We start from the raw sequence: 11,069 nt of genomic DNA on the forward strand, positions 1-11,069 counted from the left end.
GACAGGGCATCACAGTATGGTAAGTGGCGTAACATTTCCGTCTCACGCTTGAGGTATTCGGCCAATCATAACGCACTGGATAGCTGGCCAATCAGAGCATACCTCGCTTTTCAGACCAATGAGGTTTGTAAAAATCGACGCGTTTCAGAAAGGCGGGGCATAGAGGAGAAACAATAATGTACAGTATGTGGAAAATAATGTGTTTTTTGAACCTTAAACCGCATAAACACATTTCATTACACCAAATACACAAAATAATGTTCTTTTTAGCAGCATCATATGACCCCTTTAAATAATGTGTTAAAGCTGTATTAAGACTGACTTTTGTTTTTGTTAAAATCTCATGAGAGTTTGAGACAGTAGCCATTACGACTTCCAGTGAAACAGAAGAATTTAATAATTGAACACAGAACAGCGATTAGGCCTGTCAGATCTGTAAAATACGAGGACAAGAAAAGAGCAATTCTGACCAGACAGGACATCAACCTTTGCCCATTCAAACCTGGATGTAGATGATCTGACAAATCACGATTCTGACAAACATGCACACGCATCTAAATACACATCTGACTCTGGCCAGCTGTGGCACAAAGGCTAAATCCTTTGATTATGATAAAGAGTGGGGTCAATTCCTCATGGTGTGTGTCTGACAGGGCGACATTTGCAGAGTCTAGACTGTGAGCTTCTGGCATTTTAAAGCAGATCAGACTGAGGATAGAGGTTAGGGCTAAACTCTACCTAAGGAAAAAAGAATGTACCAAAGCATGCATGTATGCATAAATAAATAAATTCATACATACATAATGCATTCATACATACATACATATTACTAATGCATTCTGATGATCAGTGTGATTACCAAATGCAATGTCTCTCATTTTATCTTCAGGCTGTTTATTTATATATATGTAGAATGTAAGAATAAGAATGCAGTTGGATGAGCGAAATGTAACGCTAACCATATTAAACCTATGTTCCATGCCCTTTAGGGAATACTACAGGCTGAATCGATTGGCAGCTCAACAGCAAAACTTCCTATTAACATTCGTATTGCGCCTCAACGGGTGTCATATGGTACCTGGATCAGCATCCTTGTTGATCCTGGAACAACATTCCAATCAACAAATCAGAATTGAGATATAACTTTTCAGGAAATTTCTGTTTTAGGCTTAAAATCAGGGTTAGGTGCTTCTACACCCTTGTTAATCAGCTATCATTTCCCTCTGATTTTAGGAATAAATTATGGCTAAGGTTAGGTTTAGGTGTAGGGATTGGGTTAAGTCTATATTTTTGGACAATAATGTTGATCCAGGATCATCAAAAGATGTTGATCCAGGAACATGTCTTGGCAAAATCATGGCGACCAAAATTTGTTACCTGGTTCCTTCATCTTAAAGTCCAATGTGTTTAATTTATTTAACCGCAGTGTCCTCTAGTGGGGACTTTTGTCTACTGCAGAACCAGATACAGTTGGTAGTTCACCTTGATCTACAAATGTCCTTTAATTAGTTGCATTTAAAAAAGCATATAATTCAATTAATAACAGTCAAGGAAATAACTGATCCAACAGCAGCAAGCTCAGATGTATTGTGAGTGACCAGCCAATAAATTAAAAAGGAATAGTATTGTACACCCTAGTGAAAAAAATATACAAAAATGTATTTGAAATACATCTATTTTGTGCTAAGTATACTACAATGACATTTACATATTTATGTGCTTAATAAAAATGCCCTGCAATTGTACCTTTGGTATAATAAACTGGTATACGTAAGTCTGCTAAATTAGAACAACTAATTTTGTACTTAATGCACATTAATTGTGTGAAAGTAGTGCTGAGGTCCAACTAAAGATATGCTGAAGTATATCTGATTGTGCTAAAGTGGAACTAGTGCAAGTATACTTTAGGTACACCTTAAATATCTTGCATTTAAAGATTGATATTACAGAGAGACCATACAATCCTTATATTAATAGTTATATTAAAACATTTTAGGCATAATATTAAGAAATGTGCATTGTGCAATAATGAAATACTCCAAACAAAGTTAAATTATAATTCTATATCAGTAAGTCTTACGTAATATGCCAATACACATGTTAATGTTTTGAAGTATACTTAGTATGAAATAAATGTATTTTAAATAAATTATGGCATTTTGTTTTACTAGGGCATACATAAGACTTCCAGAAAATATTGTAGAATAATTAAAGCAGCTACACTTAGTACACTTTTTTTTTTTTTTTAACCACTTGAACTCTGCGCCCTCTAGCGGACCCACATGTGGTTCCAATATTGCATCATCATAATTATTTTAAAAAATCTATAAGTTGTGGAGCACAAAACTAGACATATATGGTATCTTTTAAAAGCTTAGAACCTCAGCTTTCGTAACAACCCCATCACTTTTGCATTTATGTTACATGAAAGAACATAATAAGGTCTGAATTCGACCCCCCCGCAACTACCCCCCCCTTGAGAAAATCATATTCTAATATTCAATTTCATATTTATATCACACAAACTCACCAGACATAGACGAGTCACATATCTAATGAAAGCTCTCACTCTCCAGAATATGAATATGCAGTTTATTTCACCGATCAAACACTTTACATTAACATAATTATCAAAAGAATCACAAAGATGGAAATGACTCCTCTGAACAAGCAAACACATGAGTCATATTCCTGCTCCGATCACTACTTGCATGTGTAGCTACTAGCCTCAAACGCTACATCAGCTAATTATTTAGGTTGTTTTCTTCAAAATGAGACTATTTTCACGTGTCTGTGAGCATGCATGGCCAAACGACACTGTAATATGTCTCAGATGTGCAGATCAAAACATGCGATGCAGCCAAAAACTTTGCCTAATTCTCTAAAAAACCCAAAATATGCTGCACAGCTGAAGTGGATGCTATAAAAGCCAATCTATCAATGCCCATCTCACTTTTTGCTTAATGGTTAAATTAATTATTGTAAATAATTATTGTAAATGTACAATAAATCAAGTTTTCCCAACAAAAATAAAAACGTGTATACTCTGTGTCTAAAACTGCAAATACTGAATTACTCCGTTAGCAGAGCTTTAAAACTATGTATCTGAATATTTTTAAAAGATCATGTGACTATATTAAATATTTGTATATATAATATCAAAACGTTGCTATATTACTTATAAAATCTTACAACTGGTGGTCACTAACCACCAGGTGGGGCAAGCTGTAAAAACATCATATAGTCTAGCTCAGAAAAGCTCAAGCAGTTCAGTTCCAGTCCTGCTGTAACACACCTGTCTGTATTTTTTAATGTACCCCATAACCTTGATAATCTGGTTCAGGTGTGTTTGATCAGGGTTGGATGCAAACTCTACAGATCAGTAGATCTTTAGAAGCAGGACTGAGCACCCCTGGCCTCGCTATAAGATATCAGCATTGTAATATTCAGAGTTTTTTTATTAGAAAACTGCAATACAGCAATTACATTACAGTAAACACATAGACAAACATCAGTTTGTTGTTAAATAATATATAAATATAATACCAGAAAGGGTCATTATCTTTACTTGTGTGAAAAATATTTCATTTACATCTCTGTTCAGTCAAATGAAATAGGCCTATTTACATATAACAGCATGTCAGTGGGAAGTATGCCATTTTGCTCCAATCATCCAGTAACTACAATTTTTATACCTTTTACTCTTTTTTTTTTTTTTGATAGAAAATCTTAACCAGTGTTAACCAATTCAAAGATCCCTTGCCATCCTAACACAAATCTATGCAACCCACACCACCAAATTTACGCTACACACACCCAGTGTGAATGCCCTTGTGGTGGAGAGCAACCACCAGTATTTTAAACAGTGGTCTGGCCAAAGGCTAAACTCCAAAAAGCTCCATCCATCCTACACTGGGTGTGTTCCAGGGTTGCTATAAAGGGAAGAGAGACTTTCCTAGTGAGGCTTCCTGGAGTGAAAAACACTAATGTGTAGGTATGCGTCTTTAAACCTTAAATGGAAGCATATGTGGGCGCGGAATGAAAGTTTACATAGGGCTGTAATCAGAGCGAGACTCTTTCTTTTATTCCTCCGCTTGATTTCCGTCTATTTTTCTCTGCAAATGAAGAGGCTGTGCTCGTGCACATGCAGACCGCACAGCTGAGAGTGATTAGTGTTAGCTGTAGTGCTAGTATTATCAGATTGGTACAAACTGCAGGGCTAACTGCACACAAGCCAAAGAGAGAAAGAGAAAGAAGAAGAAGAGAAAGATGGCTGAAAATAGCAAAAACAGTTCATTCTTCTCTCTAATAGTCTCTTCACAGGCACAATGCAAATGATTCAAATGAGATTCGTGAGATACTATACAGGCACATGCTCAGGTTACTGGATGAGTTTGTGTTCAGCTGCTCAGTATAAACACATTTACACTCGTGAATACACTTATGAACTCAGTATGAGTCACGGAGTGTCATCTCCACCCTAACACTCTAAACGGTGCCATGAACTTTCTCACTCTCATTTCTAAGTTCATCATTCTCGCAATCAGAGAAATAACTACAGTATGCAGGGGGGAGGCAGGCTTGTGCTTGATAACTTGTTTAGAAAAAAACTTTAGATTCAGAATTATATTTATTAGCAATGAATGCTAAAATTCAGAAGCACAGGCAAAACAAAAAAACAAGGCATACATTTAGCATAAATCTTACATTTATTATATGATTATTCTTTGTATTTTATTTTATTTTTTCAGATTTTCTGACATTCAGGATTTTAGAAATTATACACTAACACAAAAGTTAAACACAAACCTCCACATGCACAAACACTTTTTTATTTAGAAATGCATTGCATTTATAAATTAAAAATTAAATAAACTTTATTTATAAATAAATTAATATTAAACATTATAATTATTCATATCTATCTTTCTATCTACGGTATCTATATCTTATAAATTATTTAATGTTACCATTAATATAATACATTATTAAGTATATAATTTTAATTATTTATTTATTTTTTGTTAAAGTTACGTATAAGGTGTATTTGTGCCTGTGGAGGTTTGTGTTTAACTATTTTAACAGTGATCCTTTGAAGTATTTTCCTGTGGAGAATGTGGGCAGTCCACTATTATTGCTGCCTTTTCATGGCGACGATACAAAGGAAGCAGGTAACACAAAACCAACTGTCAAAACCACAAGAATACATTCATGCTCATTTCCTCTAGTTAAAAGGAAGAAATGGCTATATAACGCTCTGCTATACTCTCTGTATGCTCACATTATTGGGATCTATTATTGTATATTTTACAGTGTGTCTGCTTTGAAATATGGTATTTGATTATCTGTTGTTATTAAATATATTTCATTATTATTTAGTAATAGTAAGTGGGAATCTGGAGTTGATACTATCATTGATTTTCTTACACTTTAATTTTTTTTTTTATAATATTATATTTTGTTTAACTAGTCTTTTTTGAAAGACTGAAAAAGACAAGAATAAACAACAGGTATCTTTGAGTGTTGAATGATTTATAATGTGAAGGAAATTAAAGTACCCTTTAGAGGCGTTTACAACTAATTCCTGACAGAGAGGCTACAAAAAAAAGTAGATAAGAGAGAGCAAAATAAATGGTGCATGAAAGAGCACAGAGAGGACCCTGTAAGTAAGAGAGAGAGAAAGAAGGACATTGTAATTAAAGAAGAGAGTTCACTACAGAAGGAAAAAAGGAAGCAAATAAGCAAAATAGAACAGCTGTTACAGACATAGCACTAGAACTCTATAATGGACAGCAATGTTTCGTAAACAGCCTTTCACAATTTCACAGCATTTCACCAGACCTTCTATGTAAATAGACGTACAATACTGTGCATGTGTGTTTGTGTGTGGCCTTCAAAACAACTCAATGATCAAGTTATCCTCTGCCACTTGAGAAAAATGTCTTCATGATAAAACATTACGGAGGAATGAAATGAAAGCTGTGGGCCTCACACTTACACATCGTTAGAGGCTGATGCATTCTCTTCCTCATCAATGCCCTTGTCTGAGCACAATAAGTCTGTCCGCAGGAGTAATTTGTTGCTTGTTTGGGAAGTGTGTAATTTGTGGTTTATATGGGAAAGGATTTGTGGAACTTTTGTTGAAATAATGTACATTCCATGAAGCCCATCAAAGATATTAAGCCATTTTTGGTCACACAGACTTCATGTTTCTGTATAATTACCGGTGAGTGCTTCAAATAATCACAGCTGTGGCGATATTCAGACCAACAGCACTCTTGCTTGTGTGATACTGCTTTTATGCAGTAATGGTTCAAGTTAATAATATGATCATTTTAGTGGCTGCGTCTGAAATCACATAACCTCTGAGTAATTACTTTTGAATAAGTACTTTGTAACTGTTAAAAAAATGTGTTCTATATAGTATGAATGTGTTTAGTATGAATGTAATCTGGATGTACTACATTCGTCATGTCAGTCATGTAACCTCTCGGCGTCAACTTATACAAATCCTTTCTCACGGTGTAATTCAGAATGGACGTAGTAGGTCATCTGGGTACTACAATATAGTAGTGAAGTATGCATAGTCAGATGCAGCCAGTCACTTGTTTAGTTCATGAATGAATCAGTGTTGTTAAACAACTCAGTTCAGTAAATGATTCAATGACTTATTCAAAAGGCAGTCACTTGTTTTGTTCCTGAATGAATCAGTGACATGAAGTAATCTGTTTGGCTTGAATGATTCAATGATTTACTTGTAAAACCATGCGCTTGTTACCATCTACTGGTATAGTTAAGTGACCTGCAGAAAGGTTCTCTGAAAAATCTCCACCACTACAGCACAGATTGACAGTCTTCCATTAGGTTACTGTACATACAGGGTCTCTCATTTCAAAATTACCTAAGATTCAGTAGAAATATGCTTACATAATGTACTGTGCATAAAGTATTGTCTCAGCATAACACTGCAGTCTACACCATGATGGTCCCAACATAGGCGATAGGCCAAAATGGGGTGTGACCTCTATCTTGCTCCCTCTCTTTCTATGTATTCTGACACACAGACACACTACAGCTCATGTACTAAACCACCTTGTTTGTGTTGGTGTGTCTGACACTGATGCACTGCCATTACCGAGCATGAGCTTTAACACTGCTATCATTATATCCTTACACTTTCACTGAGAGAAATGGGACACTGAAAACACAATCTTCTTGCAAATACGAGAACAACGGGTCGATACTTGAGGTACGCATTTATAGGAAGGAACCATTGTCAATAATAAAATATAGCTGTCTGAGTACACCTCCTGTTTTGCAGAAAACCTGGATCCCCTCTCAACTGTTCACAGGGAATCCCGATGGAAAAAATGAGTTATTGCCGTTGGAGGCTGATGTCTCAGTGCTCAATGAACTAGGACTAACTTTAGATTCCCCTCTAAGACTATATATATAGTTTATTTTCTGTATTATCTGTATTGTGTATTTTCTATTTCATTCTATTTTCTGCCTATTTCAATACTTTGAGTGCTGAATATGCTCTGGCAATATATGCTGACAATCATGCCAATAAAGCTATGTTGACTCTGAGATCCCTAGCGACAGCCTTAAGACCCTTTAATATGCTGCTGGTCCATGCCAAATCCCTCTGAAAGCTCGTCCAAACCCACACACTTGAGTAAAACATGCTTATCTCAGATGCCATAAACACTGCTGTTATCATTTACAACCCAACCATCCGGTAAACGGATGATGCGGTGTTCTGAAAATGCCCACTCCCCACAAGAACCCCCTTCCCCTTATATCAACTCACCTCGTTATTTCGAAGCTGCAGCCTTTCCTGAGTAACAGCGCTCTCTTTCGCATGATCCCCGAGTTCTCTCGCCCCAAGTACATGTTAATATCCGAATTCATGGTGGTGGGATAGCAGGGCACACGGGTCCCGACTGCAGAGAGACAGAGGCAGCGCGAGCGCTGATAATGATGGTGATGCGGCTCTGCTCCGCGTCTGGCGAATGGAGAACCGGGCGGGCGCACAAAGAGAGAGTGGTATATAAGATCAACAGTGGGTCCTCCTCCACTGGAAAAGCAAAAAAGTGAACCACACGCTTTCTGCAGCCAGAGAAGGTATGATTTAAGTGGACAAGATGTGCTTTGTGTTAAAGAAGGGATTCGTAAACTCCATTCACACCGGTTCCTTTGGATCAGAAGTGCAAAAAGTCGTCGGCTGGATAATCTCCGGGTCGACCCCCCGTTCCCCGTTGTTTAGGGCAAGTATACTGGAGTAATATATCGCTCCAGCCGTTGAGTCTGCGCGGTCCTAATGTCTACCCAGAAGAATGGAAGAAAAGACATGAATTTTTGTGGGGCGGCGACTCTCTTAAATGAACGAGCATTCATTTGCGCTGTCATTTTTCTGGTGGCGAACATTTTTTCCCGGCGAGAACAATATAGCCTAATTATTGATAAGACACTGTTTTTCTTTAATGAATTAATTTCTTTATCTATTGCTATTGTGTCATAGACTACACTCTATTCTAAAGAATTTACTCAGGGAGCCAATCCTCAAGGCATCACACATAAGTTTATAACAGCAGGCAGACACTGATACCTACAGTAAGTGTGAAACAAATGTGTGTGTGTGTGTGTGTGTGTATGAACATTACAATAATAACACACACATGCACAAGCACAAGCCATAAGGATTCACAAAAGACTAATAGCCAAATAGAGCAGATGTTCTCTAATGGATCAGAACCCAAAAATGGCTGGAATGTCTGTTCTGATTGGGTCACATATTGCAGGAAAAAAAGTGATGCTAAATGCAAATACTGTGCAATCACATAATCTTTCATAGTTACAGTAACACAGCAAAATAAATAAGATTATCAACTTCTAAGGGGGGTGGGGTTCTGTATCTTTTGTTGTTGACATCAACCACTGTTTAACTTAATTTTTACATTGCCTGTGTGTGAGTGTTTGTGTTACAGTAATTCTTGAAGGGTTACTGGAAGAACTATCTGAGCATGATTCATGTTTGTCTAGTGGCAGGCAGTAAGAGTCATGACTGAGGTCATTTTGATTTGCTCTGAAGGTGTATATGTGTTTGTTTCCATCTGAGTGTGTTTTATGTAAGCATACTGTATATACGACTTCTCAACATACAGTATGCGTCATGAACACATTAATTTGTTTATTGTTATATACTTTAACCAACTTTATTTTATTCTCCTGTACTATGTAAGTACTTGAATGCCTTAGCAATACTGTAATGATTACAGTCATGTCAATAAAGCTTTGTTGGTTTTGACTCTCACTTGGAGAGAGAGACGAACGCACAGATAAACAGATACGCAGAGACATTGAGCGAGAGATTTTAAGCAAACCAGCTGCCCTTGATTTATTTGGCATAGACGTGTTAGTCAGTAGAGTAATGGCAAAGACATTTATGCTGTCAGATTATTATTATTATTTTTACTTGACAACAGCTCAGCCAATCAAAGTGAATTATTAAAAACTGATAAAAGTCAATGACATGCCTATTTGTGCTATGCATATTTTGTAAGAGGGAGATGGTGTCCAGCCTCGCCTTGTAAGGATTCTTTGTTGTCCAGATGGTAATACTGTGTACATTTCACTCACTGAAGGAGAACGTGTGGTTTGTGTGTGTTTGTATGTGTGTGTAGAACTTGGCTGGGAGGCAGCATGTTGATTTTCTGAGACAGCAGGATAAGACGAAATAAGAGAAAGAAAATAAGATCTTGGTTATTGTCAGGCAGACTTGTCTAATGTGCAACACTGTGAGTAGACAAAAGATATGTGTGTGCTAAATCATTGAGGCAGATGATTGTGGATGTGAATATGCAAAGTAATATTGTTGTTATTGCACAACTGATTGCATCATTTGTATTCAATCAGGTTTCTTAGTTGTATCACAATGATATTAGTGTATCTTGATCAAACTTATATGCTGTTATTCTTTCCACAATCAGTGGTGTTCTTTTTATAATGGCTGTCAAAGGGATGGGGGAGGCTGGTATACAAAAAAAACCATCCTCCATATATTTGACAGAGGGTTGCCCTGGATACGCCAATGGATAATTGGGGAAGCTCTGATCAGCTGATAACGTGTGACTCTGATAAATGGAAGCCATTGAAACATGGAGATTTTGAGATCATAATTAACTGTAATGGGTAAAAAGGCCATTAACAATGTTTTGACAGGAAGAATAGAGACCATAGAATCAAGATTTAAACATTATGGGAATTTCTGTGTAAGTTGTCTGTAAAGCCATTCTTACATGAATTGCGGCATGGAATTGTTTACACAAGCATTACAAACTATTTACATAAAGACTCATTCTGCACAGGTTTCATGAATGACCTGGCTGATTTTTTTCAAGAATACAAGGGGTCAAGGTTTGACTGGTTAGTATGACCCCTGCTGGTATATGTTGTAACTACACCATCTGTTTCAAAAAAGCATCTTTGTCTATTGAGAGCCATTCAAAACTGAAATTCTTGAACCAAATCAGCATATTAGAATGATTTCTGAAGAATTGTGTGACACCGAAGACTGGAGCAATAGCTGCTGAAAGTTCAGCTTTGCCATCACAAGGTGGTTTTAAAATGTGTTAAAATAGAAAACTTGGTGGAAAAATTGTAATATTTCACAATATTGCTGGTTTTACTCTATTTTTAATCAACTAATCACAGTCTTAAAAAGCATAAGAGACTTCTTTCAAAAAAGTTTGATAAACATTTTGGTTGACACGTTTTGTGGTCCCATGAGCAAAGATGGATGTCAAATCACATACTTCCAGCACCCTTTAACAGCCACTGAGGTAAATGGGAATGCTAGCAGATCTTTCTCCAGGTAGGCTATTATAGTGAAAGTGAAAGTGACATGACGTGTGGCCAAGTATGGTGACCCATACTCGGAATTTGTGCTCTGCATTTAACCCATCCAAGTGCACACACAGCAGTGAACACACACCGGAGCAGTGGGCAGCCAATGCTGCGGCGCTGGGGAGCAGTTGGGGGTTTAGTGCCTTGCTCAAGGGCAGGGC

At 36.9% G+C, this 11,069-nt stretch overlaps 1 protein-coding gene across 4 annotated transcripts in view; it reads right to left on the minus strand.

Moving 5' to 3' along the window:
* The window catches only part of garnl3 (GTPase activating Rap/RanGAP domain like 3), a 62,814-nt gene extending 54,877 nt beyond the window's left edge, over nucleotides 1-7,937 (minus strand). For all 4 annotated transcript variants that reach the window (XM_016515603.1, XM_016515599.1, XM_016515601.1 and 1 more), the window contains exon 1: nucleotides 7,814-7,937. In XM_016515603.1, coding sequence (XP_016371089.1) covers nucleotides 7,814-7,914 — 101 coding nt within the window. In that variant the 5' untranslated portion in view covers nucleotides 7,915-7,937. The remainder of the gene's footprint in view (nucleotides 1-7,813) is intronic.
* Between the last annotated feature and the right edge of the window lie 3,132 nt (nucleotides 7,938-11,069).

Source organism: Sinocyclocheilus rhinocerous, unplaced genomic scaffold (genome assembly GCF_001515625.1).
Source record: "Sinocyclocheilus rhinocerous isolate Xijiao unplaced genomic scaffold, SAMN03320098_v1.1 scaffold2071, whole genome shotgun sequence".
NCBI lineage: Eukaryota > Metazoa > Chordata > Actinopteri > Cypriniformes > Cyprinidae > Sinocyclocheilus > Sinocyclocheilus rhinocerous.